Below are 25,258 nucleotides of genomic sequence, written 5' to 3'. Positions count from 1 at the left end.
TTGAACTTCTGAACTTTTATTCGCAGTCGGCGTTCATCACGAGAAACGACAAATGGTACACTCAAATACAGGGCGTGCGCATTGGGTTATGTTTAGCTCCAGTACTCAGTGGTATTTTATTAGCTCGTTATGACAAACGCATACAGCGAGGCTTGCTGAGACAAATATCGTTAAGGTATTCCTCTATGCTAATGATTTCTTAGTCATTTATAGTGCGGAACAGTGTGACACACGGCAGGACGCCGATGAGGGTTGAGCATTATTTCTGATAGCATGACTAATCTGGATGCTGACGACGGAGTTTCCCGAGAATAACAAACTTAGATTTTTAGACCTAGAGCTTCTGCCAGAACCTGCCAGAACCAGAAAGCCCTGATACATTTTAGTTGAGCGCATTGCAAGCTTATTGAGTGAGAAACTGCGAAAGCACGCGAGATGGCATCTGTGTCAAGGCTCTGTCATCACCAGGTTGAGAGCAGCTTCGGCAGCCATATTAACAGACATAAGAAAGCAGGCTTTCCTTATCAATTGCTCTGAGGCACAGAAGAGTCACTTCTGAATTAATTAAAGCAGGGAAAGATTATGAAGCACACAATTCAGGAACAGCCAAACCCGAAAGTTTCTGCAATACTTCATATGCACAAACGTTCACACTGCCTAAAAAGAATTATTTGGGGAAAAAAACTATGATGAAGGTTGTCTTCACAGCAAAAACCATCCAGGGTTTCTATACAAAATTATGAAAAACGAAGGATCTTCAGGTATAGGGTAATATAAGCGTGCAAAAATATTCGTAGAATGTAATGTATGCGTTGTATATTGATTTGCTTTATCATGTGGCCGATACTACACCGGTCAGACGCATGCTGCATGTCTGAACTATCTTCTTAAGGAGTACGCGGATCTCAAGCGCGGATCAGTGGGCGGCCACCTGGAAAGTGACTGTGCAAATTGTGAGCGCACCCCGATACTTGATGAATGCGAAGTAATGGCAAGATTGACAATAGGGTACGGGAAATGAAGCGTTTTTGATTCGCAAGGCGGTAACCGGGTGTGTAAGAGCCCCATTCGGACAATGAGTACAAATCTTCTCACTTAAACGTAATTTAAAGATTCGTATAATAGGATGTTCTGGCACATGCGCCATCATTTTTTCGTTTCTGTGGGTCATCTTCTCGCACTCTTGGCTTTATATATACGGCCGCCATCTGTGCAATGAAGTGGTTGCAAGTGTGCGCTCTGTCCCATGTGTCTTCTTTCTGAAACGTTCTGCGCACCAAGAAAGTATATTTCTTTCAAAAGAAAATAATTCGTGGCGTTCCACTGCTTGCAAAGCCCACTGTTTCCGCCATGTGATGTTTCGGCTGTCCTGCTAGAGCAGATGCAACTTGGTAGACCTTGCGCTGTCACCCGAGCCAGGAAAGTGCGAAGCGTCGTGAAACTTGTTGAGAAATGACAAGCATACTCGGGGGGGGGGGGGGTTGATCGCTTATGTTGGAGAGTAGAAATATCAACAATGCTTGAATATGGTTGGCCACAAGAGACACAGTTGAGAAGCAAATATACGAGAAAGCATGGGCGCATATAAAGGTTCCTTTATTCGACTTGTCAATACCAGGATGTGTCGGCTTGCATAAGACCCGACATGTTTCATTGGACACGAAGTGCAAAGTCCCTTTCTCATCGCCTTCGTCACAGTTATGAAGGAACATGTACATAGAGCACATTAAGCCATTCTGTCGAGGCCTCGTCACTCAGCTAAGATTAAGATAATGTTCCGCTATGCAGGTGACAACAGATGGTGAACGGTAGGCTTAGGATGATGCCCTCTTCCAGGCGGTGCTCACACACACACAAAGGGGGTGCTCGAAGAGGAGCGCAGCAAGAAATTTAATGTATGAAGCTAAAAGGAAAGTGGAAATTTACATTAAAAATGGAACACTGAGTAAAATAATGTTCAACACAGCTGTCACTACAGCATTAACAGGTGTGGTACTTATCAAGATTTTCGTGGCTGCAGTGTCCGATGGGGATGCGTGGTTATTTGTAAGTCGTCAAGTGGTTTCGGCAAACTGCACAGTTCATGAAAAATTTTGGTCCGTCAAATGACATCGTCTTGATGCTGGAAAGAAAGACAACCAATGAAGAATTGTTTCGCAAATGAAATAGTTATTCACGGTGGATAACGCAATAAACCGGCTACGGCAGTTATGAACCCAAGCAAATCGCTACTGGTAATCGACGTTACGGAAATAAGCAGTGTTATATATATACCCCTGTCACACGGCCACCACCAAACTCCGTTGAACGCCGTCAACGTAAATCTCCCCTAGGGGGTTCGACGGAGAAGGAGTTGTGGCAGTGTCACACGGCAATGACAAGGTTGTAACAGTTGCCGCGAGGGGGCTCAGCTGGCGCTGTTTGATTTTCGGATAAGTATTCTAATTTAATCCCTATTGATTTTGTTGTGAATCCTCGTTATGCGGTTTTAACAAAAAAGCCCTATTAAGTAGGTATGCGGCTAACAAACCATTAAAAATAATTTCAAATAAAAACGCATTTGCTAAATGTAGCAATGCTTCTAGTGACGCTGGCCACATTGTGCTTTTAGTTGTTTTGTTGCCTGTGTACATGCCTGGTACGAAAGTTCTTATGCTTCCTTGCCTCGTGAGCGCACATTTTGTGTTGTGAACTCTGGTGGGCGTAAATATTGTAAACAAACACGCGTTGTGAATGAGTACTACAACGAAAGAACGTTTAATATTGCTAAAATGTATTATTCTTTCACTGCGGCCACTTGGTGCTCAAAATTTTTCTCTGACCTCTAGACTGCTGAGAACGAGAGTACCTCGTTTTGCTGCGAAGGGAGATCATTGAACGTCCTTTGCGAAATGCTCCGTTCAACTTCGTTTGCGTAAGGGTGGCCGTGTGACAGCGACCGCATCTTCGTTGTCGTAAAGACGAGGGAGTTGAACGGTCTTCACGGGTGCCCGTGTGACAGGGATATTGAATTCAAGGGCGCAGAAAAAGACTGTCGGGCTTGCAAGCATCGCTGTGTGTCCCGACGTTAATGGCCGCGGAACCACGTTCAGCAGAGATGTTAGTAGCAATGACTGTTCAATGAGTATTTTGTTTTGAGCGTTACGTTCAATTAAGCAGAAGTGTATAAATCAAGGAAACCGCACCACATAATTTTTCGTGCTTGATAATTGTACGCTAAATTCAGCATTGTCCAAGGAACGCTACATCAATAATGGTATAATTAAAAGTGAACGTGTTTAACCACATCTACGCAGTTACTATTCGCGAAAGCAGACCTACCTGTTCGTGACGTTGGCTACACGGATCAGGGGCTTAAATTCTCTTGGCAGGGCAACTATGCCATACATAGAAAGGGAATAGCCTGCAAAAATGACTTACGGTATAAAGTCGGTGGCCGAAAAGGAGAGGCAGTTTACCACGTTGCCCACGGACGGCATGGGTGAGAGTCGGCGGCTGCATCACGGGAACAATTGGAGGACGCCAGCATACAGCGACCTCAGGTCTCGATAAACGCCGCAACGGTAGCTTCGTGGCGGATTTCCCAACGTCTGTCGGAGGACGGTTTCGAGTAACGGCGAATGTAAGTCGGGAGTTTCGTGTATGGCTACGCAGGGCTTTGTGTACCAGTCGACGAACAAGTAAGGCCTGAAGTCCCTGCCTCTCTCTTCTTCGGGGACGAGCAGGCAGGTGCAACAGACGTTTTCCGTCGCCTTGGCGAGCACGCCGTGGACGCGTCTCTGCCGCATTTTTTTCAGGATGTCGCCGACGATATCAGTGGGGTCCTCCCTACGGTCAGCGCGATAGAGAACCCAGGACCCTATGACGCCCAGGCCGGCCATACAGGTGAATAGGTGGGCCGCGCAGTCCAGACGGTCGCGCAGAGCGGCTATAGATTCCAGATGGGCGCGGACCGCGCTGACTGCTTCTGGTACAGACTTGTCGGCGAGCTTCGGAAGGTCGGTGAAGCCGTCGTTGTCCAGGCATCGCAGTTCGTGTTGTGGCACTCTCGAAAGGTGCGAGCACAGTACCTCCACGTACGCCATGGTTGCCAGTGACCCTGAAGGCGCCTACGGAAGCTGAATGTTGCGTAGAGTGTTGTCCTGTGGCTAGAGGGAACCCTCAGTGTACTTGCTGTGGTGATGAAAACGTTGGTCGTATCTCCTACGCGCGGCGAAGATGCGACCTGGAAGGGTGAAGTGAAGCAGCTTGCGTTCACCTCCCGCTAGTCGGATGTCGAGCCTGAGGTTAAAAAGCTTCCTGTCCGATGGGGCGTTTGAACATACTTTTTTTTTCAGGAGTGCGGCGACAGGCTCCGCTTCGTTCGAGCGTTGGCGGTGGATTGCAATGCAATGCCTCGCCGCAAGGACTTTAATGCACGTGCTTACTTGGCCACTGGTCACGTGTCTGATAATGGATTTACCTTAAAGGAGCGTCATTCTGATGAAAAAAAATACAAGCAGCCGTACATCCACGCGCTTAAGGACTGTGATGTAATGTCCGAGAGGTGTTTATAAACCAGGATCTTTCATATCTTAATGCGAAGCATTTCTTAGCGAGCTTCGGCGAGTTTGACCCTATCTGTCTATCTATCTATTTAGCTGCCTGCGACTTTAAGCTCTTCTGGCCGTTTGGATAACGGGATATATACCACATTTAGTATGACATAACATGACTCTATGACAGGCATAACTAACTAGCCATTTCATGAAAATCATGACATGTATGCCACGAATGTCGTGATTTACATGTCTTGGTCTTGCTGTTACTGCGGTCATTTCGTCCACATGTAATATAGCAAAACTGGTATGGCACGACATGACTGCATGGCGAACATAATTTACAGGCCCTCATGTGGAAATCGTCGCATGCGTGTCTTGTAAGAACATGACTGCGAGCCACGCTCATGATGTGCTCGCGGTCTTTTCGCTAGCTTCACATACACCAAATTTGCTATTACGTGACGTGCATGGACGACGAAGGTAAACGACACGTGCAATCATAATAATCAGGATGTGCCTGTTATGTAAAACATGACGACATGCTACGTTCAAAGCGTGGTCGTGGCCGTTTCGCTAGTTTCACATATACCAAATTTGGTGTTACGTGAAGTGAATAGACGACGAAGGTAAATGGCACGTCCAAACAAGATAATCACGACATGCGTGTCATGTAAAACATCACTGCATGCTACACTCATAGCGTGCTCGTGGCCGTTTCGTCAGCTTCAGATATACCAAATTTGACATTGCGAGACGTGAATGGACGATGAACAAAAATGCCAGGCGCGAACATGATAATCATGACGCGGAAGTCATATACGCCATCATTTACCTCCACCTCGTAAAGTTGTGCTGATTTTAAAGTGACATATCAACCTTCCTCATTCGTGCTTCGCATATTATCGATTCCCACTGCACGTGGTTGGTTGTTCGTAAGAGTCTTGGCGCAAACCACCACGGAGGGATCTGCCAATTTTTCATAACTTCGTTTTTCATTTCTACTGTTTCGTATATATGCAGTGCCTCTTACCGCTATATATGAGGCGTAACGTATATGAGGCGTTCGATTATCAATCGAATTGGCAGTTTTTGTTTTTCATTCTGGCAAGTTCGTGTGATTGAATGATTTTTAGAAAGACAGATCATTTGCATAACCACTTCATGTATACAATCTACAGCATTCTTGTGGGTTGTGGAGGCCATACAAAAAAAAAAAAAACAGCGCTTGAGAAGGCGTGATCGGTAAGCGATAGCAGTTTTTTTTTTCACCGATTCCTTCATCGTCTTTATTCTGATGGGATTCAACTCTTCGTATTCCTACTAAAGAAGTAGCTCATATCTAAACTGTTCATTTTCGTCCTGCGCATATTGCGTCCTGCGCAATATTCGCTAGTCGATTGACTATGTTTGCAAGTATGAACGCAGCCACCAGTTCAAGATAGATGGGCGTTCAGCAAGGGCTTTAGCTTTGGCCGGGTGGTTGAATCGTTTCGTGAGACAGAAAAACGGACCAAAATTTTCGGTTCACGTATCCCAAAATAAGACTATCGTCTTGAATATTATTTGGAGTGTAATGTCTCAAAATCGTGATATGATTATGAGAAATGCTGTTAGTGGAGGGCTCTGGAAATTTCGACCATAACTTTCCTCAAAATGAGCACTGGCATTGTCCATGCAGTAAACGGGCCTCTGCAATTTCGGCCCCACCGAAATGCGACCGCCGCGATCGAATCCACGGTGACCTTTGGGTCCACGGCCGAGCACCCTAACGACGGAGCCACCGTGGTAGGCAGAAGAGTATTCAAGCATTTTCCTATTCAATGAGGCATCGTATGTTTATTGCATGGAAAGGACACTGGGCTTGTTATTTCCTTCACATCACGATTAGGGCAACCATGTTGTCCGTTTTCGGCTGAGACATTAGGCCATGTCAAACGGAAGACTCTTGTTTTTTTTTGCAAGACAAATATATATGACAAATATGTATATATGACAAATATGTTATATATATATTTTGCATATTTGTCAGTCATCTGCATACGATAGATAACTCAGCCATCTGAACACATGCAGTATCATCTGCATACACTCTAAGTTTAATTTGAGTGCTACCGATAATTTTCACTTCGTCATTTATAAAAATAAACAAAGGCGGTCCAAGCACCGAGCTTTGAGGCACACCTGATGCGATCTGTACGTAAGACGACTTCGCGTGGTTAAACGTTACAAGTTTCGAGCGCGACCACATCTGCTATCCAATAAACCAGCATGTTGTTGCCAAAAAATTGTGAAGAAGCTAAAATTTCGGCATGGAAAACTACGGGACAGGCCTTAGAATAGTCAATAAATACGGCATCAATCTGTCTTCGGTCGCTTTAACAAGAAGCAATGTCGTGTGTGAATTCAAGCAACTGTGGAGCAGTGGAATGCACAGCACGAAAGCCGTGCTGTGAACGGTAAAGTTTATTGTGTGCGTTTAGGTGCTCTAAAACGTATTTGTCAGTGACACGTTCCAAAAGTTTGGAGCTGGTAAAAAGCACAGATATTGGCCTATAATTTGATATTTGCTTGTTTCCGGACTCAAATGCGGGCACAAAGTTTGCTAGTTTCCATAGCTGGGGTTATTTCAGAAATTATTGATTTTTTTCAAATATTATAAAGTAAGATAATTAGCACACCATTCTATGAATAGCACTAAATCTATGAAATTGGCGTTATTCCTCTACGAGTATATGACGCAGTTTCGTAGGAAGAACATTCTGTGGCAAAAAAAAATTCTCGGATGCGGTTACATAGACGAGTTTATGTATAAGGAGTATACGGGCGCCCATACCTCGGGCTGTTCAACGAGTCTTTTCTTATTCTCGAATCTCGTGCCTTCAATCTACAAGGTCGTGAAACGTGGAATACATCCACGCAGCCGTTTTCATGAGCACACGTCCACCGTAGAACTGTTTGCAGTGTGTTCAAGATGCAAAACGGTAAAGTTAGCATCCTATATATAGTAAGGCGGCAACAAAACCAACCCGCGATATAGACGATAACAGACAGATCTTAAACTTGCATATTCTGTGGACTTAAAATTTCCCGTTTAAAATGCCCCGCACCGCCGCGGTGGTCTAGTGGCTAAGGTACTCGGCTGCTGACCCGCAGGGCGCGGGTTCGAATCCCGGCTGCGGCGGCTGCATTTCCGATGGAGGCGGAAATGTTGTAGGCCCGTGTGCTCAGATTTGGGTGCACGTTAAAGAACCCCAGGTGGTCTAAATTTCCGGAGCCCTCCACTACGGCGTCTCTCATAATCATATAGTGGTTTTGGGACGTTAAACCCCAAATATCAAAATGCCCCGCAAACAACCTCTGAAATCACACGTGTGAAGAACGAACGCATTATTTTTTCCCGCGTTTCCCACTCTTTCCGCGCAATTTGTGATTGATTGACTTATTGATTGATTGACATGTGGGGTTTAACGTCCCAAAACCACCATATGATTATCAGAGACGCCGTAGTGGAGGGGCTCCAGAAATTTCGACCACCTGGGGTTCTTTAACGTGCAGCCAAATCTGAGCACATGGGCCTACAACATTTCCACCTCCATCGGAAATGCAGCCGCCGCAGCCGGGCCGGGATTCGATCCCGTGATTCGCGGGTCAGCACCTTAGCCACTAGACCACCGCGGCGGGGCGCTGCGCAATATGTGACGCCAACGGTTTGTTCACCTGGCGTCAGGATGAAGTGGGCTTTCGATTGGTCGGTATACGAGACATGTCTGTTGTGAATCGTCGCCTACCTTTCGTTGTCACGCTGTTGCGTGCCCGTTCCACATATAACGGGCCCTTTCCTGACTTCTTCGCTCCAGCCTCATGTTGTCGTCAACATGATCGCAGTTACCACTTGCCGAGTTGAGCGCTCTGTCTCGTTTCTTCTCCTGTCCCCTCCTGCCGTGTCGTTTGCGCTGGTAAGCACCCTTTATAATGTTTTCCACTGTCTCTTGAGTCACATTTCCTCGCACGACTGTCACGTGCGAAAAACTGATCTCACTTAGTTTTTGTAGGTTCGTGACTGCGCAAGCGGAGGTACCAGCGTGTAGTCGAAAAGCGCGAAATCCCGACTGGCCCAGGGCTTATTTCGGACACTAGAAGTGTTTTATGAACAAGCGAGTGGTGAGCACGAGATATCATTTGTAGTAAGGGTAGTGAAGGCGATAAATAAAACTAACGTCTTCCTTGTAAACTGGGTGTGCCATGAAAGACTTCGCCACGTGACGCTACAATTCTGGGTCGGTTGTGGGTCCGGATGTAAACCTTCACCAACTCATTCAGCTATCGCATTGGTATGACTGACTCATCCAAGAATGACAAGTGCAACTGTGAAGAAACTTGACTGTCGTCCTGTGCCAGCGTCCTGACTTCGAACAAGATTGGTAGACTCTCCGGTGTACCTTGAGGAGAGTGGATGATCGTCCCTTTACTAAGGAGAAGATCTTGGGTACATGGTCTTCAAGTACATCAGCCCAGAAAGCCACACGAACTCTACAATTCTGCCAGGCAACATCACTGAGCAATCCCCTGTGAAACCCTGTAGTATGTGGTGGAAGCGGTGGTGGTGGTGGTAGTAATTAGAAAAGGAGAAAGGCATCTAATTTCTGCAGCCCGGTCGGGAGATGGCACAATGCCTGTATGTGCAATGTGCATCTCTCTCTCTCTCTCTCTCTCTCTCTCTCTCTCTCTCTCTCTCTCTCTCTCTTTCTCTATCTATCTGTCTGTCTATCTATCTATCTATCTATCTATCTATCTATCTATCTATCTATCTATCTATCTATCTATCTATCTATCTATCTATCTATCTATCTATCTATCTATCTATCTGTCTGTCTGTCTGTCTGTCTGTCTGTCTGTCTGTCTGTCTGTCTGTCTGTCTGTCTGTCTGTCTGTCTGTCTGTCTGTCTGTCTGTCTGTCTGTCGATCGATCCCTCTTGCCCTGCTGCGGTGGTCTAGTGGCTAAGGTACTCGGCTGCTGACCCGCAGGTCGCGGGCTCGAATCCCGGCTGCGGCGGCTGCATTTCCGATGGAGGTGGAAATGTTGTAGGCCCGAGTGCTCAAACTTGGGTGCACGTTAAAGAACCCCAGGTGGTCGAAATTTCCGGAGCCCTCCACTACGGCGTCTCCCATAATCATATGGCGGTATTGGGTCGTTAAACTCCACATATCAATCAAATCATCAATAAGATGAGGCTCACAGCAGGTACATGGTGATACCATGGCTTTTTGTGAAATCGCGAACCTTTTCTTAGCCACCAAAAGTATGAGATCCCATACGAATGTCATAAAAGGAGCTCTGTCCCATAAGCTGCTGCATCCGTAAATCCTTTTAGAAACAACGCTGTGCTGTTTTAGGAGTGGGTAGAAAGAACTAAATCACAGATTCGCAGGTATGCAGTCAGAATGCACTAGTCTTATTGCTTACTTACACACCAAGTTCGACATCGTAAAAATAAAGAAACACAAAACAAAGGCTCCATTTATAATGTACAGAAAGAATTGCACCGGTTGAATTAAATTTATTGCGCGCCGCGTAATCAATCCTGTAAATTGCTGCAGACAATCCAAATCAGCCTCGAGGAAAAACAAACATGCCTAATGAAAAATCTCTTTACATGTGCATTTATGATCGAGTGATGTAATCAGCGGCGCATGGAGGCAATATTTGAGCGACACGGACTTCCCGATTAGTCCAACTGTCACTCCATCCAAGACTTGGGCGTGGCTGCACTGCAGTACATCTGGCAGAGCAAGCCAGAAAATAAGAATCTAGAGAGTTCCAAATACGGTGGGTGGAGGAGGGGGGAGGGAATAAAGCTCTTGAAAAAAAAAGAAAATTAATTAGAAGCATCATTGCACTCTTAGTAATTATGCACTAGTGAGTACCATCAATATCTCGCTTCGGGCCCTACTCAAATGAGACGGTAATAAACGGGCGGCCTAATGAGCTAACATTGAAGCGACTGTCGTTATCATTCCACGCAAACTGAAATTTCAATCCCGCAAGTGATATTCCATAGCGCGTCGCCAAGGACCTCCTGCTGCCAATTAAGAAAGCTACGCTACCGTGTTATTGCAAGAGCGGTGTGAGTGTGCCACTCATTGCGTATTCCGGAGTTAACGGACTCACACTCGAAACGAGCTTGTCCATTTCTGGCTTTCGCATCAACATTCGTAATCCGTTGTCTTGAAAACGAAATTAAGCTTCTCGCCGACGTAGAAAATTAGTTTCTAATGTTTGTAATACGAATGATTTATTGCAGACTGCACGAGCAGCTTCTCTTAAATAAATGTGGAACTCGCGATGCATTCCTGTAATATATAGGACTATGTGCTAAAGCACTGACCGCAACAGCCTTTAAATAGGAGGCTTGCAACAAGTACAGTTCTTTTACCTATCGTAGCTTCAAAGAATACCAATGAAAATTGTTGTCAGAAATATCTTTGCCACTTTAATATTATTGAGCAGTCACTTCGCGAGTAGGGCTTCAATGTATCCGACCATGTTAAGCATAATGAACGCCTCAAAAGCATCTCCCGGGCGTCCAGTGTTACTGTATTCTTTGTCGGACATGGAAAGCCTCCTCGGGAGTCTGAACGATCTGCCTATTCCAATCAAGTTCATTCCTACTTCAGTGACAAGCCTGTGCGCTGAATTCTATGGATATAATTCAGATCATTGCGGTAGAGAGCTCGAAATCAATAATGATTTCTATAAGCTACCGGAGTACAGATTGATCTTTCTGCTTGACACCTGGTCCGAGGTGCCGAAGTATACCAAGAAACGGTTGATGCAATCAACTTTGGAGCACAAGAAAAACCTCATTTTCGCATCGGTGAAGTCCCATACCGGAGTCCTACGAGACGTTTTTAACGCTTATTGTGAAGTGGTAACCGTCACCGATGCAGATATTAGCGCTCCCGAGGACAGGTATCGCCAGTGTGACTCACGAAAGACGGTGCAGGCGTCAGACTTGTTCACCGAAAATAGGTCCGAAGGGAGTTTCCCCAAAGGGCACAAGTTACGAGTAATAATGAAGGATCAAAAATGGGGCGGGAGGAACCTGAAGCCGGAACGCTTGGCTCTTGTCGACGCATACAGATCACTGAACAACACCGTTGACGAGGCGACAGGTACCATATTTTCTTTGCTCACAATTGGTGCTGACCTGTACATTCCTCCAGTGCGAGGAAGCGTTTCTCTTATCCCTGACATATTCATCGGTGCCCAGTATTCGCCGGCACCGCTTTGTTTCTTCACTGCAAAGGAAACTGTCTACGAAACCACCTTCATTGATTCCTGGCGTTCTCTCATTTTGTCAACTACAGCTATCTTCATTCACTATGGCCTCTTGGCTCTGTACATGACTGTCCGTTGCCGTCTCTTCTACCGGAGACAAATACGGCAACACGGATCCCGTGTTTTCATGTTCTTTGTGTCCACCTTCCTGGGAAGGTCTCCGGCTTCGTCGATAGCAAACGCTCCAACATTCCGAGGCTTGGCCGTCGCAGTCTGGGCTTTGGGCATGGTGGTTCTGGGCAATTACGTCCAGTCAAGCATCACCGCTATTCAGTCGGCCCCGCGGGCTGTCAAGGTTGTGGAATCCTACCCAGAACTCTTTCGTGCGGTCAACGATCGTGCTTTGACTCTTTGCTTTGAAAGGAACTGGTTTGATACGCTCTTGTTTTCTTTCACTCCCCAAACCACACCCCTGCAAGGAGTTTTTGTGACGGCAGGAATGAATGACATTTTCGGCGCCGCTTCGACTGTATCTGACTTCGACTGCTACCGCAGAACCCAGGCCCGAACTCACATTGCCCTTTCTGTTTGCTCTGACGACGAAGTAGCAGCAGCCTCGCAGTGGAAGCTCGTCACTGGGGACCATTTCTTCACTCTGATTCAAGTATCTGCAATACACACCCTGAATCCAATCAGGTAAGATGCCTTACTTGTTGTGCAATGCGATCTTTCACAGTGTTGCTGGAAAGCGCACGGCCATAACCACTGAACACAGAACGCACACTATGAGAAAGAGAAAGCAATTTAGAATTCGGTGAGTTGGTATTGCCATTATTTTACATGCGGAACAGGTTTTGCTGGGGGCTATGTCAGTACCTCGGCGACCGTCCACTGCCACACTGCGCATGCGCCTAACTCTCGCGCGCACGCGAGGAGGTGAGGTGGAGGAGGTGGCTTCCTCCACTTCGTTTCTTCTCTCCCATTTATTCCTCCGCCACAGCTGCGCGCTTGTATATAATTCAACGGCTTTGCCACAACAGTTATAGTATACCGGGCTTACCGGGATACTGGGCGTACCGTGATACCGGAATCGAAGTGCGCATGCGCAGATACGTACGTTACCCGTACCGCTTACAGTACGCGCGGTATTTTTCAGATTTAAGGTTACCGTGGTAGCGTAAGTGTACGTAGTGTACGTAAACATGGCGGCGCTCTCGGACGCCCACTTCGAAGTGATTTTGACGTAGTTGTTGAAAGATTCACCTTGTTCGCAGCAAATGACTGTTTACAGTGGTTTCGCTTGCCTTCAGTTAGCTTCGATGACCAATTATTACAGATATGTTGGCGTAATTTTTGTGATAGCTTTCCATTTCGAACGCGTCTAGGCCTAATTAATGTAAACAAATCGGCAACATATTTTTTTTCGAGTTTGGTGCGTGGTTCATTATTATTTGCTTGTATTATTAGTAAAATAAACTTGTAACAATGCTTCGCGTGGTAGCATTGACAAACATTCTCATTTTCTTTTTCCTTTTCACTGTCGTTAACTTATTCACCATCTGATAGGTGGCGCCACCATCCCAGCTGTGGCACGTAAGCCACGTAAACAATATCCCGCTAAACTATAAGACGCTGTCCACAACGAAAATTCGTTTGCTGCACGGTAACGCCATTCCCTTAACCTTCGCTATTACGCTAACCGTAAACTATAATTGTCTAATGCTGCGCGTGCTCACTCCGTTGCGCACTCCTAGCAGCACCGGGTGTTGAAGTAATTTAAAATTTGATGAAATATAGGGCATACATTAATTCGCTGTGCAGAATACACAGAGTGATACACAAAATGGGAGGGGCGTAACATAAGCGGTACACAACATATGCCAGCTCGACAAGCTCACAAATGAAACATACACGTAAACATACAAATGGAAACACAGGTGAACATCACCGCTGCTTCTCATCCCCACGTGGTTCCTCTAATTAAGTGGGAGATGGCGTAATATTTTCCTGCTTCAACAATTCCCTTGCCCTTACTCCGCAGTTCAAGGCGCGGTGCGTCGACATGTACTATAAGCGGAAAATCGGTATAATTGTGTTAACCATAGAGAAGCATTCATCTTTAGAACATTCTTCGCAGATGTGTTTACTGATTTCCCACTATTCCTACGTCACCACCTGCTGCAGCTTTCAGCAAAAAAAAAATTGCAATATATTCACGGGGTGAATGATGATGAGTGGGGCGAAGCTCCGGAAATAATCATCGGTAAACCGTGAAACTATTCCGTGCAATTCACCCCCTATTCAAGGTTAGACACTCCGAGCGCGCGCCAACAGCGAACGGGTTTTATTACACCGCGCACCTTAGCGTACGATTGCCTTCTACCAATTACATGTGCCATATATGTGAAATCATTCCTATTAAGGTCTCGCATCTTTCATCATCAACTACAAGTACCGCCATCTAGTTTTATAACATCTCGCATCTTTTCATCAACTACAAGTACCGCCATCTAGTAAAGGCTCCAAGAACTAAACTAGAGGTGCCTACCTACTACAACTACATACATCATGGACGACCGACCCACGCCTTAAGGAGCTTCGCCCCTAAAAAGTAACATCGTCTTTGACCAGCACCGCAAAAACGCGCCTACAGCGCTTGAGCGTAGATACTTCCTACATTTGGCAGAACACGTTAATTTCTTCCCAACAGGTCAGCGTATACTTCAAAGGCCTTCCGAGCACAAATTTTCTCGCTGTGCAGCTCTGCTCCGCGACGAACTAACGTCCCGCGATTCCCTCGCTTTCAGGGGCCAAGCTCTATAGCTGTACCGAAAACTGTAGGGATGCGGTAAGAATTTCGCTGCTAGCTGGCGTTTCGGCAGTGTCGACTGCGATGTCGTGTCGTGTCCCGCACAATCGTGCACTGCTTCGAATTTCTGCGTATATTCGCGATTAAGGTTGCCGACGGAAAATATATCAGGATTCTAGGAAAGGAAGGAAGGAAAATAGAGGGAAAAGAAAGGCAAGGAGGTTAACCAGCCTATAGGCAGCCGGTTTGCTACCCTGCGCATGGGAGAGGGATGGGGGAGATGAAAGAGAGCAGAGAGGGAAGATAGAAACAGCACATTCGGCAGCACATGCGCGCACACTAAGTCATAGTCCAGTCTTGTCTTTCGCGGTGTGTGACTTGCTGTTACAGTCGCTTGTTCAAGTCGGTGTCGCGTAGGAATTTCAACAGAGCTTTCGTCGCCTTCTGTTGCAGTGTCTTCTCTCGGGCACTTGACAGAATAGTGTCCACAGACATTTGGCTGTTGTCGATGCGCGCAAAAGCAGACGCCAGTGACTGTCTCTGGATTTCATACAATGGACAGTCACACAGGATGTGGTGTAGCGTCTCTTCGCAATGACAGGCATCGCAGAGAGCGTTGTCGGCCATTCCTATGACAAAGGAGTAAGATTTTGTAAATGCCACTCCTAGCCATAAGCGATGAAGTAGGGTGGCTTCTCTTTGATCGAGTCCAGTGGGCATGCGGAGAGCCATCAAAGAGGACAGGTGGTGTTGACGATTCGTATCGATGCTTGGTAGGCACCATAGTGAAAACGTGATTTCACGCGCAAGTCGTCGAAGATTACTGGCAACATCAGTCCTCGAAAGTGGTATGGCTTCTTCTCGTGTTCCTTCAAGGGCTGCCCGCGCGGCAGTATCGGCATGTTCGTTCCCTGTGATGCCGCAATGACTTGGCAGCCATTGAAGCGTCACATGATGCCCTTTCTCGAATAAAGTGTGGAGAAGGCATCGAATTTCGAAAACAAGCTGTTCGTACGGGCCGCGACGCAGTGCTGAGAGCACAGATTGTAGGGCAGCCCTTGAGTCGCTGAAAATCGACCATTGTTGCGGTGGTTCCCGATTGATCACACAAAGTGCAGCGCGCAAAGCAGCTAGTTCCGCTGCTGTAGATGGCGTGGAGTGGTCAGTGCTAAAGCTGATGGTAACACATCTTGCTGGGATAACTACTGCCCCTGACGAACACTGGTGGTTCGTGGAACCATCGGTGTATACATGTATGCTGTCTGAATATTTCTCGTGCAAAAGAAGAAGAGACAGTTGTTTCAGCACGGGCGACGAAAACTCAGATTTCCTCCGGATCCCTGGTACACTAAGATGCACTGTGGGTCGAATAAGACACCAAGGTGGTATGGATGGTTTAGATGCATGAGTGAAGCCCGAGGGAAGTTTATCGTTGTATTTCACGATAATTTTGGCGAACGATGCTTGGCGCCTCTCTGAAGGCAGCAGTGCAAGGTGATGGCCGGAGGCACGTGCGAAGTGTCGGATGTGTGTTCTCAGGACTTCAACAACAATGTGAGCTTGTATTGGATAGTCACCAGCAATTGCAATTGTTGCTTCTGTTGACGTACATCTGGGCAGACCGAGGCACACTCTCAGCGCTTGGGCTTGTACAGCCTGTAAAATACGAACATTGGTCTTGCAGGTATTGCTAAGCACGGGGAAGCTATATCTGAGGAAACCGAGAAACAGGGCCCTGTAGAGCTCCATCATTGCGTCTACTGACATCCCCCACGTCTTTCCTGCCAGGAACTTGAACAGTTGAGAAATAGCGGTCAGGCGCTTCTTCATATAGGTCACATGCGGACTCCAACAGAGGTCCCTATCAATAATGATGCCCAGAAACCGGTGGGTTTTGGCGTAAGAAATCGGTCGCCCGCAGATTGAGATGACATAAGGGGTCATTGCTTTACGAGTGAAAGCCACCAGCGCGCATTTTTCTGGTGATATGCTGAGACCTTGTTTGAACAAGTAGTTGGCAATCATAGTTGCTGCTTTTTGAAGCCGGGAACGTATCTGAGGACGTGTGACTGCCGATGTCCAGACACAGATGTCGTCTGCGTATATTGAGATTTTAATGGTGCTTGGCAAGTATTAAGCAAGGCCAATTAGTGCAAGATTGAATAGCGTCGGGCTAAGAACTCCGCCTCGAGGAACACCCCTGGAAGTATAGCGTCGCGTAGTTGGGCCATCTTCTGTTAACACAAAAAATGATCTTGCAGCCAGGTAACTCGAAATCCACCGAAAGACTCGACCACCAAGGCCAACGACCGCAAGAGCACCCAAAATGGCTTCATGTAGTACATTATCATAAGCGCCTTTCACATCTAGAAACAGAGCTGCAGATAGTCGCTTGCGGGATCTTTCGTGCTGAACGTACGAAACTAGATCAACGACATTGTCAATAGAAGAGCGGTCGCGTCGGAAACCAGCCATCGAATTCGGATAAATCTTGTGGTATTCAAGATACCACTCCAGGTGGCCTAGTATCATCCGTTCCATTATCTTCCCTACGCAGCTGGCCAGTGCTATTGGGCGGTATGAGGTTAGTTCGAGTGGGGATTTGCCCTGCTTCAAGATGGGTAACAAGCGGCTTACTTTCCAGTCATCAGGAACATAGCCATCCTGCCACGAGATGTTGTAGAGGCTCAACAGTTCTCTCCTTGCACCTTCCCCAAGGTTGCACAAGGCTCGGTACGGAATACCATCTGGGCCCGGAGAAGTTCAACGCCTGCAGAGAGCTAGTGCCGCCTCGAGTTCCTCCATTGTAAAAAGGAGGTCCATGTGGTAGTCATGGGAACGGGGGACGTCACCTCTCACTGGAGAATCTGGACGAGTGGCTTGGTTGGCGATCTGCGCACAGAAATCTTCTGCGACATCGATCTCTTGCCTCCTTTGAAATAGCGCGAGCGCTTTGAATGGAAAGCGCTGTTCCGTAGGGTGACGCAGACCTTGCACCGTTTTCCAAATGTGTGAGAGTGGCTTGCGAGGGTCTAGTGACTGGCAAAACGTTGTCCATCGTTCCGACGCTAATCTATCCATGCGACGCCGAATCTTCTTTTGCATCCTCCTGGCTGCCCTAAGATCGTGAATTGATTTTGTACGCCGATACCGACGCTCCGCCCGGCGTCGCAGTGCTCGGAGTCGCTCCAGCTCTATATCAAAGTCGTTTCGTGTGGAAGATATCGTCACCATGCGAGTGGCGTTTTGCATTGTGCTCTTAATTGTTTCCTCTAACCCAGAACGTAGGCCATCGCTGCAAGCATCTTCCATGTCAGATTTGAAGTTGGCCCATTGGACTGCTCGAATGGTCGCCCGTGGACCATAACTAGACAAGCCTTTGATGTTAAGGTAGATTGGAATGTGATCACTTCCTCGTGTCTCAACATCTGGAAACCACTTGACGTATCTCGCGAGGGAGTTGGAGACAAAAGCAAGGTCGAGACAGCTGCCGTATGTCACACCTCGAAGAAAAGTGGGGCTGCCGTCGTTCAGGAGAGTAAGGCCATAGTTGTAGGCGATGTTTGCTAACCTGCGTCCTCTTGCATTTGTCCGCGTACTTCCCCATGCGTGATTGTGCGCATTGAAATCACCTATGAGGACCCATGGTGCAGGACACACTCTCAAAATATCCGCTCTTCTCCTGGAATCGAGATTACTTGACGGCGATATATAAACGCCTATGAGAGTAAACATGAGTTGGTTCTTTTTCACAGTGATGCAGAAATACTGATTGTCATCGTGAGGTGCAATTGGTTGCACAACATACGTCAGTTCACGACGAACAAAGACGATGATTTTGCTGCACGCACCGTTCGTTGAAGACATGACAGCTTCGTACCCCGATAGTGTTATTGGTTTCGACAAATTGGGTTCACAAATGACGATGATTGGAAACACGTTGGTAAACACAAACTGACGAAAATCTGAAAGGCGTGATTTTAGTCCTCTGGCGTTCCATTGGATGACGGATGCAGCCTTGACTTCTTTAAGAAATGTTGAGGTGTGAGTAGCCATCTTCCTAGTTGAGAGATTCAAGCACTGGGCTTAGGGCGTCCAATAATCCAAGTGCGCTTCGAGCAGATGGTGTCTTCATGTCGACTAATATCGCTCGGATGGCTTCTATAAGGGAACGCAGCACCGAGATCACTTGACGATCAGTTTTAGGCAAATCTTCCATGGTTGGAGACGGCTCTTGTGTGGCCACAACCTGCAGAGGTTCCTTGGCAGAAGAGCGCGTCAGGAGCGTGGGCCATTCCTCTACAGAAGGAGGCTTCTCTGTTTCTTTCGTAGAAGTGGTGGGCCCTTTCGCGGCGCTACTGGATAGAACCGCTAAAGAGTGGGAAGGAGCGTCTCGGGAATGTGCCTTCTTTGAAGACTTTCGATGATGCCGACGTCGACGCCGACGCCGGACTACTTCGGCTGCCTCCCTGTGTGTTGAGTTGTCTCGGGCCATTTGTCTGAGAACCGCGCGCTCCTTTTGGATTCGAGGACAGTCTTTCGACGAGGCAGCATGAGGACCACTGCAGTTGGCGCACTTCAGAGTAGTCGCCCGACAGGTGTCTTCAGCATGAGGTTCAGCGCAGCGGGGACACAGTCGTAAGTTGGGGCATACGCCCTTGACGTGTCCTAGCCTGAAGTACTGATGACATTGAAGTGGCTTTTGGATGAATGGTCGAACCGGATGTCGAAAATGTCCAACTTTAACGTGGGACGGTATGCAATCTCCCTTGAAAAACACTTTTACGCAGCGCGCATTTCCAAGGCGCCGCACTTGCGTAATGACAGTTCCCTCGTTTGCAGGCTTGATGAGGGTAGACAAGTCAGCATTAGGAATGGCAGTGTCGATGTCATAAATTACACCGGCAATTGATTTGTCATCCATCGGGATAAAGGGGCGCATTTTAATGCCACCTAGCTCAGTCATTTGCTGCAGCTGTCCTAGCGCACTCACATCGTGCACGTCTATGGCGAGAATGTTCTTCCTTGTGTTTACTCGTACGTCCTTATTTGATGTGGCACCGCACATTCGAGAGCAACCGAAAGGGCTTGCCTGTTCAGGAGCCGCAGGTTGCTTGATGGATCTTCGGGCATGAAGATGATGACGTGCGGCCAGCGCGCAGGCCTTGAATGCACAGTCGCTGTGCTTGCAGGAGCTGATGCTGCTGTATTCGCCGTTCTTCTCTTTGCCCTCTTATCCCTGTCACACCGGTCCCGTTAATTAGGGAGGCGATCACCGGGCTAATTCCTAGAGCCGAAGTATCGGCCCCCCGAACCGCACCACGAAAGCATGGACAATTTAGAAGTGGTCCTTATTGGCGCGCCAGCAGACGCCGGCTGTGGCCCAAAGAACAAGTCAGAGCCGAGAGTTGATAAACAAAACAAATATTATATTCTCAAAATTGGCAGATCGAAAACAATACACAAGAATGCACACTCCACGATAGTTACATAAAATACGTCACCAATCAAACAACGTACTACACAGTACAATCAGCCACACTCAAAACAACGGACACAGACAACGATACGCACTACAATGCAGTCGCATGCATTGAACGACCAAGACACTTAAAGACTAAGGCCCAAACAACGAAACGTTCCTTTCCTTTGACCGCGTCCTCTCCTTACGTGAGGCTTCCTTACAACCAAGTACCGACGGAGGAAGCAAGCGTACTCTGAAAGCTCCCTTAACCCGTCCTCGCGGGAGGAATGGTTGCCGCGCTCCTGCGTTCGAGATTATCGAATATAAGCTTTGCTCACAAGCGTTTATTCTGTAAAAAAAAGTTGGATCACCACATTACTTCCAAATTGAAGTGTTAATATAGAGACGCGTGTACGCTTTCTTCAAACTACGATTACTGAATGTGAAAAGCCACCGTAGTTGAGCGCAAAACGTGGTGCATTCTAGCAACATTGAAACGCCCCACGGAGGAAGGAAAAAGGTTTCCTTTCCTTCCTCCGTGGTGCAGTGCACGCACGCTCGCCGCTCGCGTCTCCCCACAGGGGTGGGGTGAGAGGGTTGCCTCGAAAACGAAAACATCACGTGGGCTAGCTGTGAGGCGAAGCGCTCGTTCAGGGCAAGGAGCGGACCTAAGGGCGCACGAAGGTAGCCCCAAAGCAACCTTAAGCTGAGGAAGCGCCAAGGAAGCCTTCACCGAGGGCTCCTCAACGGCTCCTTAGTGAGGAAGCTTTCAGAGTGACATAAGGCGGCCTCACAAAAATGAAGGCTTCCTCACTGAGGAAAGGAACGTTTCGTTGTTTGGCCCTAAAGAGATAGAAAACCTATCCAGTCCAAAGTTCTTGGAACAAAAGTCTGGATGAAACTCTTCCGAGAATCACTCACTCAAAGACCAGCGTTGTTGTCGTTCCGCGCCCTCTGAAGTTTCTCTTCCAGGAAACCTCGCCGAAGTTTCTCTTCCAGGAAACCTCGCGTCCTCAAATGGCCACTCTCCAAGCTTCAAACTTCTTCGCCGGAAATACGTCGGTTTCACACACGCAGCTGTTGCCACGCGTCTTCGCTCGATAGCGGTAAACACACGCTCTTGCCTGTAGCTCGAGCCTTCACCCCTCAGGTGGAAATCCTCTTCATCTCCTGCTTCGTCACTACTGACGAAACCTTCGCCGACTACACGGCGGAATCCCTACGCGCTCCGGCGTTAACTTCCGTCTTCTCCTGATCTCTCATCTCGGCTGCTCGGTTAAATACCTTGCGCGCGACATTCCAGACGCTTCTCGTCATTTCGTCGGCGCGATACGCAGCGAAAGCTGGGAAGAGGGCGAGACGGTGGGAATGCCCTCTCCGGCCGGTGAGTCAACTCGGTATGACCCCGCCCCTTTCGTTCTGGAAAAATCGAGTGCTTGCTCGGCCGCCGTTGTGGGGTGAGGAGGTTCGTAGATGAAGCCACGCTTCTGCGGGGAGAGCGCGCGCCCGGGGAGCCTTGGACGTTTGCTTTCTTTTTTTTTCTTTTGACCTCGCGGCGTTTCTCCCGCCCGTTGTCGCAAGAATTTGGCGGCGCGCTCTTTTTTAGCGCTCGTTCTGTGACAATCCCGGACAGGTATAAAGCTGCCATCGGATGTGTCGTCTTCCGACATAGAGTAGAGATCGGTGTCCTCAGTGTCACTGGGAGAGCCAGCTCGCTTCCTTGTGGTTGACGGGTGTGAGGACCTGTGACCAGGCGGGCCTCTGGCATGCTCCGTGTCCATCACCGCAAGACGGAGAGGCGAGGCACCTCAAAAGACCGATTATTTCACTAAAATGAAACAGAGCGCTGAAACAAGCGTTCTTCGTTTGTTTGTTTGTTTGTATCCTTTAATCTATGGCTCTTCAAGAGACTTCTTCTTCTCCTAGGAAAGATATTGAGGGGGGGGGGGTATCTATATCTTTGAAAATACGGACGCCGGATTACTGCGGTGGATCCCTCCAAATTAAGGGCCCCCCTACCTGTTGAGGATCACCCGGCCTGAAAGTTTCGAGTCGCACTTCTCACGACTAGCGTTGCGAGCCTGTCCTCAAGTCGCCAAACGGCGTCTGCCGGACTCTGTGCACCGTGGTTGGATGACATCGGTTCGAATGACGATATTGCGCGAGGCCGTCGTTGGAGCTCACAACCCGTGTTCGTTCACAAGACACCATCTGCTTACGTTCGCAAGCAGAATGCGTAAAGGTATAGGTGTCTAAAGCACCACAATCTCAGGATAGAAATCTTAAGTTCGGGTGAGAAATTCGTTCCCGTAAGGACTACACGACTGATATGTTGTGTCGGTTGGATTCAATGACTAGAGACATTGTTAGTGACATAAATCATTGGCTTTCGGACATTTCTTTATACGTTGTGATTGTGTTTGATGTGAGAGTGTGTTTTACATGTGTCTGCTCGTGTGTTTTTTTTTCCATGTACTTCTCTTCATTTCTCGTTTCTTAGATGTATGCTCAACAGTCACTCAAGAGCCAAAAAGTAGCCGGGCTCCTTACTTGTGCGCAAACAGTAAAATATATATATATATATATATATATATATATATATATATATATATATATATATATATCTCCGGCTTCGTTAGAAGGTTATTTTTAACACGTTATTATGTCCTCTCTGCAGATAGCTTGACAATAAGTTACCCTGCACGCTTCATTTCAGATACCAGCACAGGCGCCTCCTCCTTGCCATTGCGGAAGCTGGACTTTCCAAGCCTCACAGAACACTCGTGGAGCCCGACAGCATGGTCGAAGAAAACACGTCCGAGCAAATGAAATTTCATTTACTCGCTTACATGTCTGGCTGCGCTGCGAGTTGTACGGTTCTAGCTTTAGAAGTTGTCGCCCAAACACGATTCTTCAAGCATTTACGCGCTCGGTTCGGACGTTCCCATTGAAGAGAGGGCGATAAGCTTCGTGGGTCGTTTTCGGTTGCAAGATTTTGCGTAACGCGACGAACGACAAAGGATATACAGATGATGTCTGCCGCGGACGTTAGACGTGGAGCTTCTGGGATTGCGCAAGTTCTGTGTATCCCAGGTTCATCTTTATTTAAAGCGCTTATTATACATTGTTACTTGCGCCAACTACAGGTCTGTGTACGCCCTTCGACTTGTGATTGTACGAGACAGCGCTAATGTGTTTGTTGCACGTTATTAGTTGTACCAAACGAAGGCCCATGGACATATTCTACTTGTGCTTGCACGTGACGTCGCTAATGGGGTGGTTGCCCATCGTTACTTGCACCAAAAAGAGGCCTATTTGCACCATTCTACTTGAGATTGCACGTGACAGCGCTAATGTGTTTGTGGTACATTGTTACTTGCGCAAACTAGAGGCAATGTATGCCGTTAAACTTGTGATTACACGTGACTGCGCTAATGTGTTTGTTGCACATTCTTACTTGCGCCAACTAAAGGCTTATGTACGCCGTTCGACTTGTACTCGCTCGTAATGGCTCTAATGTGTTTGTATTACATAGTTTGTTTTGCCAGGTACAGGCCTATGTAAACCGTTCGACTTGAAAATGTACGCGACGGGTCTAATGTGCTTAATTACAGGCACAGAAAACGCACAGAGCACGTTATAAGTGTGTGTGAGTGATTTTAAATGAAAAGAAGAGAAAAGTGAGCCCCATAACTGTCTTTCTCAGGGGGAGGATACCTCAACAGTAGCTCACGAGGGGTTGGGGTAAAAGAGGGATTAAGAGGATAGGATTAAAAGGTAAAGAGACAGAGGGGGAGAAAGGAAGGAGAGAGCGAGGCGCAGGGACAGCGAACGACGGAAGTTAGGAGAAGATATGAAAGATGGACACGGTCGCAGGAGTCCGAGGACGAGGCACCACTCGGCGAGAGCTCTTGTCGGCGTCAGGAGATGGCGTTGGGCAAGCCCAGTCGGCCAGAGCTGGGCTGTCGTCGGAGTTCGCGGGGGCACAACCGGTCGGCACGAAATCCAGCGAGCGAGTCTTATAAGTGTGAACCTAGTAAATATAATGTAGCGTTAACGGTATACAATCGCCATTTTTATCGAACGCGCGTTTACGGACGTTGAGAAAGTTGTTTTTTCTAACGCTGTGCTTCCCTGCTCGCACTATTGCAGAGTGGACACAGCGATAGAGGTAGCTTAGCAGCTTTACATCTATTACCTACGCGTTTTTTTTTTTTAGCTCGCAAATAGGCTTCCAAGCCACAATTTTCCTAAGGGGGATCGTGAACACTTCAGGCTGAGTGGATGTGAGTGTGTCAATGAACGGACTGTGTGAATGCTTAAACGCGAGTATCTGTGCATGACAATTGGCGCGAGTAAAGTCTGTGACTATGAATATGAGTAAGTTTTTCTTCACGGAATACCTCTTTCCTGCTACACAATTCATCACTCTGGTCTCTCTTCCTCCGCACCCCCGTAGAGTTACGGTATATGCTACAGTAATTATACACGCCCGCATCCACAGTTGCCCTCCACCCCTGCTTTGAGTAGTGCAGCCAGAAATTTCTTTTTCGGGAGGGTTCAACCATACTTTATGTATGTTCATGCCTGCGTTTGCATCTGTGAATGTATATATAAACAAGCCAAATTGATAATTTTGGGTGGCCCCGCCGCGGTATAGTGGCTAAGGTACTCGGCTGCTGACCCGCAGGTTGCAGGATCAAATCCCAGCTGCGGCGGCTGCATTTCCGATGGAGGCGGGAATGTTGCAGGGCCGTGTGCTCAGATTTGGGCGCCACGTTAAAGAACCCCAGGTGGTCGGCATTTCCGGAGCCCTCCACTACGGCGTTTCTCATAATCATATGGTGGTTTTGGGACGTTAAACCCCGCATATCAATCAAAAAATGATTTTGGATGGGGGTGGGGAGGTATTTGCAGGAACGCACGTGCACGTGTGATCCCAGCCGTTTACACGAATGTGTTAACGTAGTACTCCTGTTGCTGCTTCATGAGTTACATTGCGAGTATGTAGTGGTGTGAATAGTTTTGCGTGCATATACTTATTCTACATGTCACGAATTGCTATTGATTTACGTGGCGAAGATGCTGTTGAATATGAATTGGTATATGTATACACTCGTATGTATGAGAGTATTATTTTGTGTGTAGTTTGCGAGCGTAGACTA

General features: G+C 47.5%; 2 protein-coding genes across 2 annotated transcripts; one reads left to right on the top strand and one right to left on the bottom strand.

Annotated features, from left to right (window-relative positions):
* Positions 1-1,563: 1,563 nt before the first annotated feature.
* LOC142768552 (uncharacterized) lies at positions 1,564-4,367 on the bottom strand. Its single transcript, XM_075870551.1, has 2 exons — positions 3,421-4,367; positions 1,564-2,122 (listed from the first exon to the last, which is right to left on the bottom strand). Exon 1 carries the CDS (start codon positions 4,083-4,085, stop codon positions 3,501-3,503), a length of 585 nt encoding a protein of 194 aa, XP_075726666.1. The 5' UTR covers positions 4,086-4,367; the 3' UTR covers positions 1,564-2,122; positions 3,421-3,500.
* Positions 4,368-11,603: 7,236 nt separating this feature from the next.
* On the top strand, positions 11,604-24,290 carry LOC142768551 (uncharacterized). The gene is made up of 2 exons (XM_075870550.1): positions 11,604-12,516; positions 22,810-24,290. Exons 1-2 carry the CDS (start codon positions 11,615-11,617, stop codon positions 23,042-23,044), a joined length of 1,137 nt encoding a protein of 378 aa, XP_075726665.1. The 5' UTR covers positions 11,604-11,614; the 3' UTR covers positions 23,045-24,290.
* Positions 24,291-25,258: the final 968 nt, after the last annotated feature.

This window comes from Rhipicephalus microplus, chromosome 8 (assembly GCF_043290135.1).
Source record: "Rhipicephalus microplus isolate Deutch F79 chromosome 8, USDA_Rmic, whole genome shotgun sequence".
NCBI classification, from domain to species: Eukaryota; Metazoa; Arthropoda; class Arachnida; order Ixodida; family Ixodidae; genus Rhipicephalus; species Rhipicephalus microplus.
Note: the sequence above shows the minus strand (reverse complement) of the source record. Positions and strands in the feature narration are given on the sequence as shown.

Coding starts and splice junctions, on each gene's coding strand:
- LOC142768552 (XM_075870551.1), bottom strand. CDS start 4,085: ATGGCGTACGTGGAGGTACTGTGCTCGCACCTTTCGAGAGTGCCACAA.
- LOC142768551 (XM_075870550.1), top strand. CDS start 11,615: ATGAAGGATCAAAAATGGGGCGGGAGGAACCTGAAGCCGGAACGCTTG. Junction 12,517..22,809: donor CACACCCTGAATCCAATCAG/GTAAGATGCCTT, acceptor GCTTCATTTCAG/ATACCAGCACAGGCGCCTCC.